This window comes from Lottia gigantea (genome assembly GCF_000327385.1).
Source record: "Lottia gigantea unplaced genomic scaffold LOTGIsca_37, whole genome shotgun sequence".
Classification (NCBI taxonomy): Eukaryota; Metazoa; Mollusca; class Gastropoda; family Lottiidae; genus Lottia; species Lottia gigantea.
The window spans coordinates 321,861-343,666 of record NW_008709259.1 but is presented as its reverse complement, the minus strand read 5'-3'; the positions used below and the strand labels follow the sequence as shown (position 1 = coordinate 343,666).

The window sequence follows — 21,806 nt, the reverse complement described above, 5'->3', positions numbered from 1 at the left end:
CAGAATATACATTTGCATCAGACTTGTAAACTTGATCTTAATATTTATACATGAAGACTCTGCAAAATGTCGTATTTGTAAGGACATTGTCAATTGGTTATTTTGGCCCAAAAAGTTTGGCATAATGTTTCAAAATGAATGCAAAAATTGCCTAAGTTATATACATAATCGTATAACGTAACGTTATTGTTGCTATGACGTCATAGCGATTGTCTTCACTGCTTGTTCTGTTACTATACCAGACAAGAAGTGTTTTGAGTTTCTTTCGATCTTAGAATAGATTATGGATTTCAAGAATATTCAGACAACTGGATGTGGATCTACTTCTTCCTCCGGTACGTATTTTAGTTATAGATTACCATTGCAGATATGCACAGCACTGTCCGGCAGCAAGCAGTTGACCTTTCAGTGGACTTTTGGTTTTGCTATTCTACACAATCTTATGTCTTCTATGTTTTCCTTTCCATAGGTAGTCTGTTAATAATGATGTTTGAATAATTTCGTATTTTAACAAATTACATATATTTATTGTTTCTATCAATCGTCTATTACAGATTCATTTCGACTTCGGATGAAAGAAGCCGGCGGAAGCGACGAAGTTCGCAAAAGGCGAGTTAATACACCTCGACCTACTAGCACTGATCAGAAATCATCTAATTTCCCACAACCTAATCTGGTTTTGGCAAGGGATGATTTGTACGAAATTGAAGATTTCGAACTTATTGCTAAATTGAAAGTAAGACATTCGGCAATAGATTTGTCAAAATATGTCATCACAGGAGCCCAGAAGAACGATACCATGACATTATACAAAAATAGACTAACAGGAGAAAACAGAAATATGGTAGAAGACATTCTGGCAGAGATTTTCAACAACCTAAATTTGTCTGGTGACATTCCAGAAGATTTAGACTTTGATTTCTCTGCCAGAATAGGGGAACTACATCACAAGAAAGGTACGGTACCATGAGTTTTATTTAAAGGGACAGATCCATCATTTTGAAGTCTTGTATATATTTAAAAAGCCTTAACTCACTATTTTTATAGAATGTCTTTTCTATATATCAAAGAGTCTCTTAAATTGACGGGTCGTCATTTTAACATTATAATAATTCCGGACACACATGGATTTCAAGGCTCAAATTTCGACAGTGAGCTGTGAACACTATAATTGATTAGCTCAGCTAAAAAATTCTAGTTTCTGAGACTTAAGAGTATGATTGGTCAATGATTGGTCACAAAAATGACCTATCTGTCCCTTTAACTCAAATATCCATGCGACAGATATTTAAACCATATAAAACATAAAGCAATATTCACCCTAAAATTTAGCATGGAGACTGTATCAACCAATCCAAATATATTTACGTTGCTTTAAAATTCTTTTCTAATTTCAGTCAAGAAACCCTCTAAGATGCGAAAGATCGGAGCAGCCTTACGTCGAGTAAGAAACAGCATATTTCGTCCGTTTGCATCTTGTTTTAAATCATCTTAAATAACCACTGTATTTTTCATCAACTCTGCATTATATATATAAAGTTATTTTTGAAAGTATCCACAAAAAGTTATTTTTGAAAGTATCTATAAAAAGTTATTTTCGAAAGTATCCACAAAAAGTTATTTTTGAAAGTATCTATATAAAGTTATTTTTGATGGTATCTATAAAAAGTTATTTTTGAAAGTATCTATATAAAGTTATTTTTGATGGTATCTATATAAAGTTATTTTTGACAGTATCTATATAAAGTTATTTTCGAAAGTATCCACAAAAAGTTATTTTTGAAAGTATCTATATATAGTTATTTTTGATGTTATCTATATAAAGTTATTTTTGATAGTATCTATATAAAGTTATTTTTGATGGTATCTATATAAAGTTATTTTTGATAGTATCTATATAAAGTTATTTTTGATGGTATCTATATAAAGTTATTTTTGATAGTATCTACACAAGTCTTTTTTGGCAGTATCAATAAAAAGTTATTTTTGAAAGTATCTATACAAAGTTATTTTTGACAGTATCTATATTATATACTATATATGTTATAGTTGTTATTATTATATCAAACTGTCAATATATAAGTTATTAAATATATTATATATTCATTATCTTATTTCTCTCTAAACACATTATCTAATGCCTGTCCTTCGAGAAAAAGTTAAGCCAAAAAGCCATTGTATTTGTGCCATTAAGTCAATGAGTGCCTTGATTCTGAGATTCCCATTGAGAATCACTTACATTTTCAGTTTGAGTCATTAGAAATGAGATTCTCTTTGAAAGTCACCATGAACCTTATCACGAGATCTAATTGAGAGTCACCAAAAACCTTATCACGAGATCCCATTGGGAGTCACCAAGAACCTTATCACGGGATCTCATTGAGAGTCACCAAGAACCTTATCACGGGATCTCATTGAGAGTCACCAAGAACCTTATCACGGGATCTCATTGAGAGTCACCAAGAACCTTATCACGGGATCTCATTGAGAGTCACCAAGAATCTTATCACGAGATGTCAATAAGAGTCACCAAGAACCTTAACCATGAGAATCATATTGAGAGTCACTTTGTACCCTTAGGGAAAGTCACTACCTACATTTATACTCAGAAAAATTGGTTCAGGGCCACCTCTACCCCAATAGGAGATATCTTTCATGTGTATTATGCCTTGAAAGAGAAACAAGTTCCTTTAATTTTGTCGCTGAGAATCAATTCCTTTAATACATTGAGAGAATGATTTATAAAGATTCCACTTTTCCATATCTAACGTAACCATATCCTAATTACAGAGCGAATTCCATTGATGATTGAAAATTTCTCAATTACCTGTACACAATTGGTGGTGGAAATGAAGTGCTTTGTCTGATTATAGATTTTCACTTGAGATATATGATTGAATTTGTTGACAATAATAAACGATTCCCATGGAGGCTCTCAGACTTTATATCTTCAGTAAGAATGAATTTGCCTCGGTTTGAAGTGCAGTCAAACTGAATTAGACTCGGTTTGAAGTGAAGTTAGACTGAAATAGCCCCGGTTTAAAGTGAATCCAGACTCAACTAGCCTCGATCTGAAGTGCCATTAGACTGAAATAGTCCCGGTTTAAAGTGAATTCAGACTCAACTAGCCTCGATCTGAAGTGCCGTTAGACTGAAATAGCCCCGGTTTAATGTGAATTCAACCTCAACTAGCCTCGATCTGAAGTGCAGTCAGTCTGAAATAGCCCCGGTTGAAGTGAATTCAGACTCAACTAGCCTCGATCTTAAGTGCCGTTAGACTGAAATAGCCCCGGTTGAAGTGATTCAGACTCAACTAGCTTCGATCTGAAGTGCAGTCAGTCTGAAATAGCCCCGGTTTGAAGTGAATTCAGACTCAACTAGCCTCGATCTGATGTGCCGTTAGACTGAAATAGCCCCGGTTGAAGTGAATTCAGACTCAACTAGCTTCGATCTGAAGTGCAGTCAGTCTGAAATAGCCCCGGTTTGAAGTGAATTCAGACTCAACTAGCCTCGATCTGAAGTGTACTCAGTAATATCAGTGATATAATCTGAAATGCGGAAATGGTAAAAGTGTCAATATTTCTATGAGTGGGTATTTGAGAGATACATATATCTTGTTAATGATTTACTACAAAGTCATGTCAATATTACTTAGTGATCGATGTACTTGAAAGTTTTCGAATCCATACCATGCCAAAAAGACTCGTTGATCCACCTTATGAAAGAAATATACAAAACAAAAATAAAAGTTATGTAGATATGGATATTGTGTTGACACATCCAGGCGCAAGGTTACATGCGTGTATTTAAATAGTAATATTATTGACACTTGAAGACTCTATTCCCTTTGCTAGTAAATGATTTACGACAGACATCACATACTTATCGCTGAACATTAACCACTTATATCCTCTTACCAAGTTGATTTATCTCTTTAGGGTTTTGTTTATAAACACGAATACAGACTTGACTAACTATAAATACTGAATAATAAGATATTTGAGCTGTAATATATACTATAGGAGATAGGTAGGTGGTTTGCTATATACTAGTATTTGATATAATAATCTTTTATTTAGGGGGTATATTTTGATATTTTTCTGCTATTTCGGTTAAATGTACATTGCTTACTAACAAAGTAAGCGTGAATATAATGAGGTTTCAGAATTTTTTTTATATTTTCAATTTCAAAATGAAATGTTACAACTCGGGTCTACCTTTGTAGACAGGTTTATCAATGTTTAAAAATCATTCTTGGGTTTCATTCAGATCAATAGAAGGTTTTTTCCTGTTTGTATGTAAATTTTGTTTATTAATTATGTTTGCTTGTAACCTTTTAAAATATACTATAATATTACAGTACAATTTCAATTATTTTTCAGCAAAGCGTCCTGTTTTAACAATCCTTTTAAGCCGTGAATAGATAAAGTACGGTTCGGAAAAATCGATACAAACGAAAATAGAACACAGACACGGGTCCGGATACCATGCGGACACGATTCGCGTCTTCTATTTTTTACTGTGTCGATAATCCTGCACCGTACACCGCTCCGGACACCGGACACTGTAAATCGTTTATTCGCACCTTTAATCTGTTATATGATATGAAATATATTCATTAAGTTACTCGGTGTATACTCCAACTGTAATATGCAGATTTATTTGTTTCGTATTCGGTTGATGACACTAAAGTTATCTATGCTCTGAATATTTTATTATGTTACACCTGTTCTATGTTACTGAAATATTCTACCAATCAAATACTCTTTTCAAGGGATTTTTGGACATTTACATTTGAAAAAGTCTGAAATGATGGTGAACTTGTCGCCATTTCTCAATAGTAAATTTGTACAAGTTGTAAATCCGTAGGCTACAGGAAAGATTTTTACCATATGTTTTGTATAGAAGAAGCCTTAAACAGACATAACAGACCAAAAGCGTTCAATCACTCAATTACTTTGGGAGATTCAAACCCTATCGTACTCTAAATCTATATAGACTAGCACCTTTAATATTGTAGTGTTGAGTATTAAAAAGGTGTTAAAGGGTAATTCATGTTAATCTTTAGGACAAACTGACCTATTTGTATCTCAGATAAGATGAAATTTCGGTTTTTATTTATCCTGGGCGTGTAAGGCGTGTCGAGCCAAGATAAAAAAAATGAATGTGCAAGGTCGAATCTATAGTTTTTGAGATGCCGAAGCAGATCCACGGAGTCGCTTTTATTTTGATCACACGTGTGAAATAATTCATGAGAAGCTTGACAATGAGTGCTTGGGTTTGGAACCCTAAAAGAATTTACAAGTAGCTATACTTTCAAAGCGTTTTCCCTAGATGTTAAAACAAATTCTATAAATAACTAACCAAGGACCGCTGCGGCTAGCCTTATGTACTGTTGGCAATACCTCATATGACACAGCGAAGGTGTTCCATTGAAATGAATGAGCCCAGAGAGTGTTGTTTAAAGAGGGAACTAGAGTGGTTCTAATAGGCTCTGTCTTGCACAAAGTAATGTTGAGTGTGAACGTCTGATAACGGATCGATTAACATGTTTATCAAGTGTATAACTTAACTCCAAAAGTCTACTTGAAAACTTTTATTGTTTTGAAAAGCTGGTTGAAATACAGTTCGACAGATCTCTTGATTGGTTGAACATTTCATTGACCTTGAACATGTGTTGCAAAGTAATGTCATCAGAGCATGGATGTATAGTCAAACAGAAAGAAAACATAAAATGGTTTTAATTGATTTTAATCACAATCCAAATTATTTATCCTGTTCTTTCTTCGAATTAATCGTAGGAACTAATTTAAAGAAATATTGCATGATTGAAATAACAATATTTTGTCGTTCACGATATGATCAATATATCAATCATTATTACCAAGCGTTATAGGACACACGAACCGGCGTATGTTTCTAAATAACTATAATAATATGAAACTAATTATAGACTAGAAGATATACGGTCGGTATCAGAACCGACGAAATATGATACCCGAAACTCGACACATGCACGCCCTTTTCGTTGCGGTAGCCATAAAATGCCCCAATGTACATAATAATATGTATGATTAACTTCCAAATTTCTTTAACATGCCCAACAATAAATTGTCATGCAAATGACAAAATTGGGTTCTTGTTTTCCTGTGGTTCGCTTAACAAAGACAGTAAAATTTCTGTCTTGGTCTTGTTCGGCGATTTTTGTCGCCGACTATAGAGTCTTGTCAAGAATTTCACTTATTTCGGGCACACGAGTCGGTCGTTTTCCACGTGTCGATAATCACGCGGATCATGCAATTGAAAGGGAAATGAATCTGATTGGATGATATCGCTCTGTCTTGCAGACGATAAATTTATTGATGACAATTCTCAAACTTGTAGAATATTTTAAAATCCACGGGAACACGCGAGGTTTTATTCAAGATTTGAGTAGGAGACAAAAATCGGCGACTGAGACTGTTAGTGTGTTTGTGTATACTAATCATCTTACTTTCCAACTTTTTATAAAAAAATCAGTTTAGGTTCCTTTAAGCTTATCATAGGTTATAATCCAAAATGTGCGCCCCAGTGTTTGTATGAGTCACTATCGTCCACGCTTCTATGGCATGTGGATTTATCGGATTTGTAAATGCAGCTATCTATTTGGTGTGATATCGGACAATTATACATTTCACACCCACCGTTCAGTTATATCCCTTAATGTTAAATTGCTAGCACGTAATAATATCACCTTACAAAATTATCGACCAAAACATGCTTTAAACAATGATCGACTTCATATTGTCAACTTTAAAAATATTTATGTTATGAATAATCTAATACTGCTATGATATTCTGTTTTTTTTTTCGATAGAGAAGGATTAGTTCAACCTATGAATGTGCTACATTAGGTGTTAAAGTTTTATGGCGTGAGTTTTGTGTTTTTATTAAAGGGATTGTAAACAGGTTTTCTCATCTTTTATTTTAATTTCACCAAATTTATGTGTTTCCTTACTTCAATAATCGAGCAAGGACTCGTGTGATAGAGCATATTTTGCCATTAGTGATGCCATTAAAAACTTATATTTTGTGAAGTGCAGGGACCACAGACACCTGATTGAAAATTGGAATGGTGCAAATTGATGCTATCAGTCACAAACCTCTTTACAATCCCTTTAATGCGGGAATATATTTTGTTTGTTTGAAATTGGATAATACAAGTTTTTATGCGTCTTTACAGAATTTAAATCCTTAAAAGATTGGCATTTTATCATCACTATCATCTCTAATTATTGCTAAGGATTTGTTGATAATTTTTAACTTTTATAGACTACATGTTCAGTTGCCATCAATTTTAAAGGAATACTACTTCTTAGTATGGACATAAAATTTTCAAAATTCAAAAGTCTCAAACATGGTCAACAAGTGTAATATATATATTGGTATATTCATCAGTGGATATATAAACAGATAAATCTATTAAACTAAGTAGTTTTATTCATAAAACTATGTATTTATCCATGAAACTAAGTATTTATCCATAAAACTGTGTATTTATCCATGAAACTAAGTATTTATCTTTAAAACTAAGTATTTATCCATAACAGTAAGTATTTATCCATAAAACTATGTATTTATCCATGAAACTAAGTATTTATCCATAAAACTGTTTATTTATCCATGAAACTAAGTATTTATCTTTAAAACTAAGTATTTATCCATAACAGTAAGTATTTAACCATAAAACTATGTATTTGTCCATAAAAGTAAGTATTTATCTCTAAAAACAGGTTTTTATGTATTTATCCATATAATTGAGTATTTATCCTTAAAACTGCAGGTAATTATTAATAATTACTTACTTTAATGCAGTGGTTCCCAACCTTTCTCAGCCTTCACACCCCTGGAGCAATCACGTGTACCTTTCACCCCCAAAAATTTGTTTCATCCACATTTCCAGCATGTGATGTTGTGAAGTCCTCTCTCAACTCAAAATAAATGTTTGAAAAACTCCAATTTGAACATTTGAATTTTATGTTCATTCTAAGAAATTGTATTTCTTTAAGATGCAAAAATAAATTGAAAACATAGATTTCATAGTGATAAGCGTTGTGTGTAAGAGTTGAAATTTGTGGAATATCTGCAGGCAATCAATTTCATGTTTTTATGGGTTGCAGACTTGGAAGAAGTAAATATTGATAAATGTTTACCGTTATAATTAAATAATATTGATCAGTCGTTGGTAAAATATTAGTCCGAAACATCTGTCTCTTTTACAGCCTCAGATAGATTTTTAACTAGGCTCTGTTTAATATGCGATTTTCTTCACCTTCTAAGATGCGTTTTTTCTAACTAAATATTAACCCCCCTTTACGATGATTGTAAATTAGTGTTGGGCATCATCATTACTGTAAACCAGCTGACAAATTGCAAAATATCTATCAGAGGCTGGAAGATATTTGGACAGATGTCGGCTGATGTAGAGACAGAAAAAATATACCCTGTTAAATGAGAACTTTCCGCATCCGCGCAGGTGTGGGATTTTTAAACCGAATTAGATAATCATCTTGGATCTGCAAAACCCAGTATATTTGGAAAGATGAATATTTTGTAGTTCAGTCATACCATCATTTTCTCCCTACACCATTTATCTCACATCGGCCATTTAAAAGTTCAAAGGTCACAGGGTCATTTGATATTAACAAAACGAAAGTTACCTTGATGCCCAACTCTAATTTACAGTCATCGTAAAGGTCATTTATTATAATGTTAAAAATAACGCATCATCGGAGGTGTGGAAAATCCCCATTCAACAGGGCTTATTTTTTCTGACTCCAGTCGACAACTACCAAAATATCCATCAGAGGCTGGAATAGAGGCAGATGTTTCGAACTAAGACTGGAATAGTGGAAAATGTCTAGTAAATTATCTGTCTTTTATTTTCCAGGTTGAATGAAATACAATGAAGCTTTTGTGATCGTTGAATGCAATTCGAAACTATTTTTTCATGCAGTTTCATAGAATGAGCTGATTGTATGGATTAGTTGTAGTATCATCAACACTGAGATCTGGAATATAGACGGAATGACTCAAATACATTGCGCTAAACATATATTATCTTAGTACATTTTGCGAAATCAGTTTTGAATTTTTCTTCGCCATTATTATCTCGGTAAGGATTATATTTATGAGGAAGCACATGATGCATCTAATCTGAAATTTGAATCCGACGCGAAGAATTTCTTGTGCTAGACATATCTGAAACGTGAGCAACCAAATCAAGTTCCAAGAATTGAATCCATCGCGAACGCTCTGGCAGCTAACTATTTCTTGAGCTAGACTTACATCTATAGTGAATTTGATGGAATTTAATTCAACTTTAAATATTTTATGTTTTTGTTGAGGACTGAACCATGAATCTAATATTTTGAGTTGAAACCATAGACTATTTCTTGTGCTAGAGAAACAAAGGCTTAACCTTTGTGAATTTGATGGCATTTTAAGATCTTAATGATTTATCGCGTGGTGAGGACTCAAAGTGAACAACCGATGAATCTATACTGTGACCTGCATCTGATGTGATTTTTATTATTTTCATATTAATATTATTAAAGAGTATTTTTTAAAGTGAACAATGAATTTAGATCTAGAATTTGAATCCAACACCAACGCACCACCAATAAACAATGCTTTGGTGCCAGACATCTACAACCGTCTTGATGCTGAAATTCAGGAAAGAACTCGAGTGTTTAATACTTTACTTGAGAAGCGGTTGATGGTGCAAGAGAAGGTCCTAAATAAACATAAGCATGATGTAAAAGTTAGTCACGATAAAGAAACTTTCAAAATCCGTCGAGAACTATCCAGGATACGCCATAGTTTACCAACTGTTGGACTCGTACATGGCCTTAACAATGGGCTGGCAGAACGAGCTTTTAATAAACGGAAAATGAATCCTTTGTACATGGAGAAGAATGACATGCCCTTTTGTGAACGACATTTGTTACATTTTCTTCCTAATAAGAGAAAATACTATAAAAAGTCTAAAGCCAAAAAGGTGTCCGAAACATCAAAAGACAAATTGCCTACAGTTGTTAATTCTAATACACAACCGGAAGTGGAAACTGCTGCTGCACAGGGAAGGGAAAATTTCACTGAAGAACAAGAGCATCAGAAGCAATCAGATCACCAGTCATCTGGACAAAGTTATGATCAAATAACGGTACAAGTAGATACAAGTGATGTATTAAGTGCTCGAAGTCGGATTGAAAGACGTTTACGCTATTCATCTCCAGCAAAGCTTTAGCGTTTGTGATTTGTGTTAATTTTCATTGTGTGTAGTGATCTATTTGATCGGTATATTATCTGTCATAAACCAAAGTTAATTTGTTGAAACATTCCTCTTGAAAATCTTTAGGTTTATTCGATAGTGCTTTGGACACCTGTTTGACCACAACGTTTTCGTTTTTGTATGAATTGCAATATTAATTCCAGGAAGAGAGTGGTTTAAAACAAATGGAAACAGCTCTAATATTAATTAAAGGCCATAGTTTGCCATTTTCCGAGGTTGACTTTGGGTGTTGGATATATAGAAGAACTGCGTGATAATTACATCATATCTTCAAATATATCTCAAACTAGAAATTTCACTAGTATTTCTATAAGTATATGTCTTTTCTAAGCTGAGTCTCAGGAAAAGGCGAGTCGTCATTTTAACTTTACAACGCGGATAATTCTGGACACATATATTTGAAGGCACAAATTTCGACGATGAGCTGTGTACACTCTTATTGATTAGCTTAGCTAGAGAATTTGTGTTTCCGAGATTAATGTACGATTCTTGAATCTGTTCCTTTAATGTTTAATGTGACAAATATCTCCAAATCCAATCACTATCTACAGTAAAGTCTTGTTTTGGGTGTGAAAAACATCTCACTAATTGACAATTAACAGTGTTGATTAAATTAGGACCATAATTAAAACTGATACAGTTGTTCATCTGTAAACATTGATGGATACACTCATATACATTGGCTACTTCATATGGTAAGAGTGTACAATTTGGTGAACTGGAACGTTTACCTACCACTTTCTTTATATTCATTTCTGTAATAAAGAAGATAATATAAAATATTTAAAAGGATTGTAAAGAGGTATTATAAATTTTTTATGTGTATCGGGGATACTAATAGCTTCAATTTGCATCATTCCAATTTCATTCCGAACTAGTGCATTTTATGACGTCACTAGAGGGGAGCTACCGGAAGCTAATATAAATATCAATACTCCCCCTTCAGTCAGTCTGCCCCGTGTTTGTAACTCCAGTCTAGGGAGGCTTGCGCCGCCAGGGATTTCTTACAAAATTGCACATTGGGTTTACTTTCTGAAATAGAGTTTTAACGGCTAGTAAATCAAATATTTAGTTGACTATAATCTCATTATCAGAAGTATATATCCCTTTATTCTAAACCTACCAGATAAGTACCGTGTTGAACAGCCATTGTATATATCACCAAATATCTCTAATTCACATATTGATAAATAATCTAGGTTGTTCACAAACAGAACAAATCTTCCCATACATATTTTCGTACATGTTAAATTTGTCCAGGTGCCTCTCTCTGCTGTGTTCGGGTAATGGACACAAATACAGTATTCAGTATCCACCATGTTATATTTAATATGAGGACCAGGATCATATTGCCAAACAGAAACAGTAAAATCTCTCAATCTATCACCTAAAATTATTGTTTGAGAGTCGTTCACAGGAAATTTGGTCCCACTTAATATTGGTCACAGTTAATACAAAGTAAATTATATCGTGACCAAATTACTGTGGCCTATTTATCTTTTGACATATTTTAGGATTGTCGAATTATTCTTTCTTCGGAAGATCTTAAACATGCACAGTCTGAAGAAGAGGGGCCTCAGTATTTTTTCTTGTCTCATCCTAAAATAGCCAACTCTAGAATCATACTGGACACGCCCATAATATACCCAAGCCACTTGCAATATTAAAGAGAAGAGTAAAGTCTACAAACAAAATACTTAACCTGCTTTGTCTTGTCTATTTAAAACCTTGATACTTGTAATTTCATATTCAGCTTCTAAGTCAACCATCAACCAATTGGGTGTATCTGTTGGATATGTTGTATGAGAGCAACTATTGTTGTCGTTCATTACACTTCCATCGACTGCATTGGAGGAAATTAAACCTTTGCCATATTCACTAGCTTGTCTAGTTGGTTTGTTCCAAAAACTAAAAGCAAAAACATGAAAAATTATTTCACCAATGAAATAGAGTAATTTAGCTAAAGTAACTGAAATTAAGTAGCATTATATGCCTTTATTTGCAACATATTATTTTAATTGTAAATATGCGTATATGACTTTAGTTACAGCATATATGAGCGTATACATCTTAATTTACAACATAGCTTAAGGCAATTGTAAATGAGAGTATACAATAGCTTTGTTAACCGCACAAGGTTTATTAGCATTTACAAATTAGCTCATCTTAATTTACAACATAGCTTAAGGCAATTGTAAATGAGAGTATACAATAGCTCTATTAACCGCGCAAGGTTTATTAGCATTTACAAATTAGCTCATCTTAATTTATAACATAGCTTAAGGCAATTGTAAATGAGAGTATACAATAGCTCTATTAACCGCGCAAGGTTTATTAGCGTTTACAAATTAGCTCATCTTAATTTACAACATAGCTTAAGGCAATTGTAAATGAGAGTATACAATAGCTTTGTTAACCGCGCAAGGTTTATTAGCATTTACAAATTAGCTCATCTTAATTTACAACATAGCTTAAGGCAATTGTAAATGAGAGTATACAATAGCTCTATTAACCGCGCAAGGTTTATTAGCATTTACAAATTAGCTCATCTTAATTTACAACATAGCTTAAGGCAATTGTAAATGAGAGTATACAATAGCTCTATTAACCGCGCAAGGTTTATTAGCATTTACAAATTAGCTCATCTTAATTTACAACATAGCTTAAGGCAATTGTAAATGAGAGTATACAATAGCTCTATTAACCGCGCAAGGTTTATTAGCGTTTACAAATTAGCTCATCTTAATTTACAACATAGCTTAAGGCAATTGTAAATGAGAGTATACAATAGCTCTATTAACCGCGCAAGGTTTATTAGCATTTACAAATTAGCTCATCTTAATTTACAACATAGCTTAAGGCAATTGTAAATGAGAGTATACAATAGCTCTATTAACCGCGCAAGGTTTATTAGCGTTTACAAATTTATTTACAACATGAAGATTTTAAATAATCGTATTCATCTTTATTTTCAAAATAGCTTCATGTTATTGTTTTCATGAGCGTTTACAGATTTAGTTACAGCATGAAGTTTTAAAATAAGCGTATACATTTTTATTTACAACATAGCGAAATGTAATTGCAAATGGGGGTATACAACCACTGCACTAACAGCAGGAGGATTTTTTGAATAAGCGTATATAACTTTATTTTAGCTAAAGGTAATTATTTTCATGAGCATTTACAACTTTACGTACAACATATCTTAAGCTAAAGTAATTGTTAATGAACACCAAACCCATCGTGGTTCAATTGTGTTTTGACAAATGTTGATGCTTGTATAATTATGATAAAGTTTTATTCATTCATTCAAGCTTGTCAATACGTCTAATAATGATATTATTTCAGAATCAAAATACAAGATGGCATGGCGAGGATTTCATTGACTGAGGTGGCATCCGAGCGCCCCGGTTCCCCTTTCTGCATACCATAGGGTACTAGATATGATTGAGGTCGGGGGATGACCTCTTGGAAAATAAACCTATTCCAGGAAGGCGGTGAATACATCCAAAGCGATTTTGGAAGTGGGAGAAGAATAAATTTAATTCTTTTTGGCCCCTTGCCATATGACCACTGTCCTGGCATTTAAGGTATCGTTTTGTGATTTACATACATTTTGCATTGCTAAATTATCTTAGCAATTAGTGATAAAGATAACAGTATTGACCGAGCTATTAGAAATTTTTTTGCAGTGGCTGTATTAAATTAATACATTTAGTGTTGTTTGTGAAAGACATTTTAGTGCATTATTTCTGAAAATGGCGGAAATACGTCTGATGGAAACATGACCTAATAGAGAATAACTTTCTATTTCAAACACAGTAGACCTTTGACTAAATATTAATCTCTATGATGCTTTAACCCACATCATCGTATATATATAATTATATATGATAATTAGTGTTCACATACTATTTGAATCCAAGCCAATCGTGAATACATTTATAAAACGATCAAATCTACTTGGCAAAGGTCCAAGAGTTCAATATTTGGGGTCCATTACTAATGTCAATATTGGACTCATGGCCGTTTTCCAATACCATTATGTTGGCTAATGGTACTCCAAGATCAAAGGGTGACGATACATCTGTATTTTAATCCAGGATAATTCTATATAACGTTAGATAAAATCACTTACCAACTTTTTTATCAATATTCCAAAATCCAAAGAACAACAACAATTTCATCCACATAAATGTCATATTATCAAATTGGTTTGGTCTATTCAGTTCATGCTATTCTTTAGAATATTTATCCTTATTACATGCATATATATACTTCTTGATTTTCACCAATTTTGAACATTACAACATAAGCCGCGTTTAGACGAACGAGTACCGTTCGGCAGAAACAGTGGCAGTGTAAACAGGTTGAGAGGGCTCGGCCCTGTGCTAGTTCCATGTAATGTCATAATAGAATACATCGTGTTTTTGATGGATTGCGCCTCCGATATTCACGAAAACATTTAATTTCTTTGTGTCTCAAATACAAAGTTGGAGATTTTTACGAACCGTTCGCGCTTTGAATGTGACAAAATTACCTCAAAATCATCGCATTGTTTATGGGTGGCGGCATTCTAAATGTCTGTGGTTTTTCGCCTCCAATGACTGTAGGTGTGTATTCGATCAATCATTCTGGCCCAGTGAAATCAGTTCAGTAGCGGTACAGGCCAATAGGGCCAAGTCCGTACCGGGCACGGTTCTATTCAAGCGGGCCAATTTTTATGGCAGTGTAAACGCGGCTATATATAAACGTTATACAACAGATTAGCAAGTAAAAGGATAGAAAATATATTAATTAATGAAAACATCGACAGAAACATGTAATAATTAATAGTAATTAGATTTGATGATTAAGAAATCAATTTTTTCGTTTCCACTAAATGAACCCAGTTAAGACCAAAAACTCGTATAGTTGACGTGGGTCTACTGGAAAAAAACATTCGTGTCGCTATAACAACCATTGAATAATATTATGTTTGATGTTATATAAATTATTTTACGAGTGGTTGTCATCATATTTTATATTTGCCAGTACAGATTTTTGAGATGGAATTCTTAAGATAATCCTGAAAAGATTTTCATTTTATCATCGATATTTCTTTAATATTTGCTATTTGTTTCTGGACTACATGTTCAGTTGCTATCATTTTAACTCTATTCAGCTACATGTTTAAAACATCTCAATTTTCAATTTCCAATAGACTTGCATGGAATGTACTATACAGGACACTATGGGGTCAATATTTAACTATGAATATGAGGTTATGATAAGTAAATTATAACTATACTCAATAAAGAAGGATCACACGTAAGAAAATGAAATATTATTGACACACATACTGACACCTCGAATTGGCCCACTGTTTATCATAGTGTGTACATGCCCGAAATGTTAATACGTGACTATATATTTTTTTCTTTTAAAACGCAATTCAACAATTATTTTTTGGTTACTTGTAAATGGAAAATGTTTAACCATATTTATCAAACAAGTTAAGTGACGTTATGAAACGAGTCTTATGGTGACATAATGAAGTATTTGCCTATTTGATAATATACAGAATATTTACTTAAAAGATACTAAAATAAAGATACGTTGACCATACCCGGACATACCTGGTCCATAAAACAGGTTATTATTTTTAGGCTAATTTTATCTTTAGGTGGTAGTACTACTTTAAGATTCAATAATAAACTGAAAATATGGTGATGAGCGTTAATATGTGCAGTCAATCAATTTAATGCTGTATGAGTTGCAGATTTAGGACCATATTAAACTAAGCCCACTTCACTTCGTTTTGTGGAGGTGAAAATGAGATTGGTGACATTTAAATCTGACCAATCAGATCGGTAGAACAGAAATGAGGTAATGTAAACAAAGCACAAAACCGCTTTGCCGCCGCCCGTTTGAAGAGATAAGCACATTCTTTCCAAGTAAATATTCCAAAGAAAGGTTTAATTTTCTCTCGGCTTCAATTCTTTAACGAAAATCTAACTCAATTCTGTACCGTACATATTCATGGTTTACGTTCGCAAACAAAGCCTCATAACGAGTAATTTGTTTTGATTGGCTGAAATTTGCTACCAATACAGCAGGGCCAATTTTGATTGGACAATATTTAGCTATGCATATGTAATTTTTCTCACTTGTGTTACCACGGCCCCGAGGAAGTATGACTCCTGTTAAAACACGTTTTCGTTTTTTAGTATGAGTTACAATATTAATTCCAGGAAGAGAGTGGTCTAAAACAAATGGAAACATCTCTTATTAATTAAAGGCCGTAGTTTGCCTTTTCTGAGGTTGACTTTGGGTCTTGGATATATAGAAGAAAGCTCTAGAATTATTAGAAGTGCGTGATAATCATGAATGTATATCTCAAACTAGAAACTTCACTAGTATTTCTATATGTCTTTTCTATGTGGAGTCTCAGGAAAAGGCGAGTCGTCATTTTAACTTTAAAACGCAGATAATTCTGGACACATGTATATTTGAATTCATAAATTTCGAAGATGAGCTCTGAAGACTATTATTGATTAGCTTAGCTAGAGAATTCGCATTTCTGAGACTAATGATGTAAAATTAGTGAATCTGTCCCTTTAATGTTTAATGTGACAAATATCTCCAGTTCCAATCACTATCTACAATAAAGTCTTGTTTTGGGTGTGAAAAACATCTCACTAATTGACAATTAACAGTGTTGATTAAATTAGGACCATAATTAAAACTGGTACAGTTGTTCATCTGTAAACATTGATGGATACACTCATATACATCGGCTACTTCATATGGTAAGAGTGTACAATTTGGTGAACTGGAACGTTTACCTACCACTTTCTTTACATTAATTTCTGTAATAAAGAAGATAATATAAAATAATTAAAGGATTGTAAAGAGGTATTCTAAATTATGTGTATCGGGGACACTGATAGCATCAGTTTGCATCATTCCAATTTCATTCAAACGTCCGTCTTTCTTCCACTAAAACTTATGCGTCACTAGAGAGGGGCTATTAATATCTATGCAGATCCCCCCAGTCAGTCAAATATTTAATTGACTATAATCCCATTATTAGAAGTATATATCCCTTTATTCTAAACCTACCAGATAAGTACTGTGTTGAACAGCCATTGTATATATCACCAAATATCTCTAATTCACATATTGTTAAAACTGTCGGGTTGTTCACAAACAGAACAAATCTTCCCATACATATTTTCGTACATGTTAAATTTGTCCAGGTGCCAATCGCTGCTGTGTTCGGGTAATGGACACAAATACAGTATTCAGTATCCACCATGTTATATTTGATATGAGGACCAGGATCATAATGCCAAACAGAAACAGTAAAATTTCTCAATCTATCACCTAAAATTATTAGTGTTTGAGAGTTGTTCACAGGAAATTTGGTCCCACTTAATATTGGTCACATTTATAACAAAGTAAATACTATTGTGGCCAAATTACTGTGACCTATTTACCTGACATATTTTAGGATTGCCAAATGCTTTTTTCTTCGGAAGATCTTAAACATGCACAGTCTGAAGAAGAGGGACCTCGGTAATTTTTGGCACATCCTAAAAATAGAGTCATACTGGATACACCCATAATAAATTGAAGCCACTTTAGCTTCCTTTTTGTAATAAACTTAATAAAATAGAATTATGAAATTCACTGGAATGAATGTGGAGAACCATTTTAGATCTACCTTTTCCCAAATACAAAATTTAAAATAAAGAGAAGATTAAATTCTCTTTCCCTCTGATAAATTCAAAATACTTAACCACTATGGTCCCTTCTATTTAAAACCTTGATACTTGTAATTTCATATTCAGCTTCTAAGTCAACCATCAACCAATTGGGTGTATCTGTGGGCATTTCTGTATGAGAGCAATCATAGCCGCTGTTCGTTAGATTTCCATCGACCGCATTGGAAGAATATAAACCATGATTGCCATAATAACTAGTTTGTCTTGTTGGTTTGTTTAGTGCCAGATTCTCTAATCCAAAAACTAAAAACAAAAACACGAAAAATTATCTCACCAAGGATATAGAGTAATTTATGTACAGTTGAGGTAACTGTAACTATTTTCATGAGCATTTACAACTTTTTTTAATGACATTATCATAATGTAAATGAGCGTTTATAGATTTATTTACAGCATGAAGTTTTAAATAAGCGTATACATTTTTATTTACAACATAGCTAAACGTAATTGTAAATGACCCACAATAACTTTACTTGCCAAAGTTCATTGAGCAATAAATAGAATAATATTGAAAAATTTTCGAAACTTATTACGAGTAGCCTTCGCCCAGGTTGAATTTTTCTTAGTTCGTGTATTTATTAAAATAACAACCTGTTTATATTTAGAAAATGGTACAAAACAGAAAGTGTTTGGGAATTGTCAATATTATTCTATTTATAGCTCTCTGAACTTTGACACATCGCGCGCTACCTGGTGTAAGATGTAGGCATAACTTCCACGAAACGGCGTAAATTTACGAGTTGGTATTAATTCGCGCCACCTGGTGTCAGTTGCCGGCATAACTAGATTTTCCACGAAATGGCGTAAATTTGCGAGTTGGTTTTAATTCGCGATTAGGTTCTAGTTCCGTCGAATTTAGATTAGAATCTTTATACTGCTTGAGAAATTCGCAAACTAATTCAAAATCTGCAAACTGACTATTTGCATTAATGGCGTTCCATACATATGACCACTGTCCTGGCATTTAAGGTACCGGTATCGTTTTGTGATTTACATACATTTTGCATTGCTAAATCATATCAGGATTATTCTACATATAATAATAAAACCACTTACCAACTATTTTATCAATATTCCAAAATCCAAATAACAACAACAATTTCATCCACATAAATGTCATATTATCACATTGGTCTAGTCTATTCAGTTAATGCTATTCTCTAGAATATTTATCCTTATTACATGCATATATATACTTCTTGATTTTCACCAATTTTGAACATTAAAACATAAGCCGCGTTTAGACGGCCATAAATTATTCGGACCGAGTCCGGAACGAGTACCGTGGCAGTGTAAACAGGTTAAGACGGCTCGACCCCGTGCTAGTTTCAAGTAGGCCGAGTCTCGCAATATAGACGCGCCATTGGACCGAGCCCGCTTACCCAAGTCGAAGTGCGCATGCGCAACAATGACCTAGATCATGTAATGTCATAATAGAATGCATCGTGTTTTTAATGGCTTGCGCCTCCGATATTCACGAAAAGATACAATTTTATTTCTTTGTGTCTCAAAAACAAAATTGGAGATTTTAAGAACCGATCGCGCTTTGAATGTGACAAAATTACCTCAAAATCATCGCATTGTTTATGGGTGGCGGCATTCTAAATATCTGTGTTTTTTTCGCCTCCAATGACTGTGGGTGTGTACTTCACCATCCATTCTGGCCCAGTGAAAACAGTGCAGTGTAAACGGTACAGGTCAATCGGGCCAAGTCCGTACCGAGCACGGTTCTCTTCTAGCGGGCCAATTTTTCTGGCAGTGTAAACGCGGCTATAGATAAATGTTATACAACAGATTAGCAAGTAAAAGGATAGAAAATAAATTTAATTAACAAACATAGACAGAAACATGTAATAATCAATAGTTATTAGATTTGATAAATAAGAAACAATTTTGTTTGTTGCTAAATGAACCCAATTAAAACCTAAACCGCACAGTTGACATTAAATAATATATATCTATGTTTGATGTTCTATAAAGATTGGTTGTCATTATATTTTTTTATTTGCCTTTAGCAGATTTTTCAGATGGAATTATTTAAATAATCTTGAAAAGATTTTAATTTTTTCATTTTATAATCGATATTTCTTAAATTTTTGCTATGGATTTGTTGATAATTTTTTTTAACATTTATGGACTACATGTTCAGTTGCCATCATTTTAACTCTATTCGGCTACATGTTTAAAAGATCTCAATTTTCAATTACCAATCGACTCGTATGGAATGTACTACACTGGACACTGGGGTCAATATTTAACTATGAATATGATAAAGGTAATAGGTAAATTAAAACTATACTCAATAGATAAGGATCATGCGTGATAAAATGAAATACTCTGACATCTCTAATTGGCTTACTGTTAATCATGTGTACATTTTACTTTTAAAAATGGGTTCCCTTATTTTCATTTATGAAAATGCTAATACTTATATTAATAGGAAGTAGAGGTGCTCTAATGACTTGGAAAAAGTTTGTCTTATGCATAACTAATTCATAATTAACTAAATCAGAAGAGAAATTACTAGCAGAATTCCAATTAGTGGCCGATCAAGACAGATCAAAAAGCCTTTTTTTGTTTATCCAGACTGTACATACATGGACATTTAAAACTCTTATTTATATGCAATAAGAACATAATGTTAATGAATACACGATAAGTAATTAGAAACACCAATTAATCAATAAGTTTGCCTAATTTGACACTAAAAAAATTAGGAAACCCATCTTTAAAGGAGATGCACGGGTCCGAAATGTTAATTCGTGACAATATTTTTTTTTTTTTTGGTGTTTAAAAATCGTTTAAATATGCGCGAATGTGCACTCCCCGCATTCCTTTCTTTTCTCACAAATACAATATGGCGGCTCGAAGAATGCACAGTTTACAATTCAGATTCAGAAAATAAAGGGAACAAGGAAGAAATGGGATCAAGAAAATCCAAGAATATGTTAAGATAAGGATGTCCATGAAGGTTAGTGTCATTTCATGGAGGAGAATCAGTTAAAATCTCATGGTGAAGCAGCCACTCGCTTGCTCAACAGTCGGTAATAATGACGTCATTTGGTCAAGGAACATCAGGGAGTTTAAATTTAGCTTCTTAAAATAGATTTGAGTAAATGACTTTCCCAAGCCTTCTTACGTCCACATACAGTATTTTAGCATACGAATATGTTTATAATTCTTTAGAAACACAGATTAATCAATTAGTAAGCATGATTTGACCAAGAAAAATGAGCGAATGCATCTTTAAAGATCACTACCTCTTAAAATGACCAAAATGTTGTTAAAATAAAAATACGTTAACCTTCCCTGGACATACCTGGTCCGTAAAATTACAGGTTATTATTTTTAGGCTAATTTTATATTTAGGTGGTAGTACCAATTTAAGATGTAAAAATAAACTGAAAATATAGTTTTCATTGTGGTAAGCTTTGTTTGTATGAGAAAAATTGTGTAATATCTGTAATATCTACGAGTTGTAGGTTTAGGACCATTGTATCACAATGGTTTTGACATGGTAGGTAGGTAGATGACAAGTTAACGTTTGCTTCCAGCGGATGCTGATATCGAAAACTAGGTAGTTGTTGGTAGTCGTAGTAGTTGGTAGTTGGATTGGATCAAATTGGATGATTCGGTGTTGTTGGTTTGGTTGTTGATTCTTCGTTAGATCTGGTCGGGTCGAATGACATGGCGGTGAAACTCTA

The 21,806-nt window shown here is 33.3% G+C and overlaps 4 protein-coding genes across 4 annotated transcripts; 2 read left to right on the top strand and 2 right to left on the bottom strand.

Moving 5' to 3' along the window:
- Positions 1-283: 283 nt before the first annotated feature.
- Positions 284-2,105, top strand: LOTGIDRAFT_233265 (hypothetical protein; the record flags this gene model as incomplete). The annotated part of the gene is made up of 4 exons (XM_009059025.1): positions 284-335; positions 555-956; positions 1,398-1,617; positions 1,904-2,105. 3 exons carry the CDS (start codon positions 284-286, stop codon positions 1,493-1,495), a joined length of 552 nt encoding a protein of 183 aa, XP_009057273.1. The 3' UTR covers positions 1,496-1,617; positions 1,904-2,105.
- A 7,511-nt stretch (positions 2,106-9,616) lies between these two features.
- On the top strand, positions 9,617-10,288 carry LOTGIDRAFT_162963 (hypothetical protein; the record flags this gene model as incomplete). The annotated part of the gene is made up of 1 exon (XM_009059024.1): positions 9,617-10,288. One exon carries the CDS (start codon positions 9,617-9,619, stop codon positions 10,286-10,288), a length of 672 nt encoding a protein of 223 aa, XP_009057272.1.
- A 555-nt stretch (positions 10,289-10,843) lies between these two features.
- LOTGIDRAFT_162962 (hypothetical protein) lies at positions 10,844-14,535 on the bottom strand (the record flags this gene model as incomplete). Its single annotated transcript, XM_009059023.1, has 4 exons — positions 10,844-11,088; positions 11,457-11,720; positions 12,036-12,302; positions 14,472-14,535. 4 exons carry the CDS (start codon positions 14,533-14,535, stop codon positions 10,844-10,846), a joined length of 840 nt encoding a protein of 279 aa, XP_009057271.1.
- A 2,404-nt stretch (positions 14,536-16,939) lies between these two features.
- Positions 16,940-19,222, bottom strand: LOTGIDRAFT_162961 (hypothetical protein; the record flags this gene model as incomplete). Its single annotated transcript, XM_009059022.1, has 4 exons — positions 16,940-17,184; positions 17,438-17,701; positions 18,151-18,345; positions 19,159-19,222. The coding sequence occupies 4 exons, from the start codon at positions 19,220-19,222 to the stop codon at positions 16,940-16,942; spliced, it is 768 nt and encodes a 255-aa protein (XP_009057270.1).
- Positions 19,223-21,806: the final 2,584 nt, after the last annotated feature.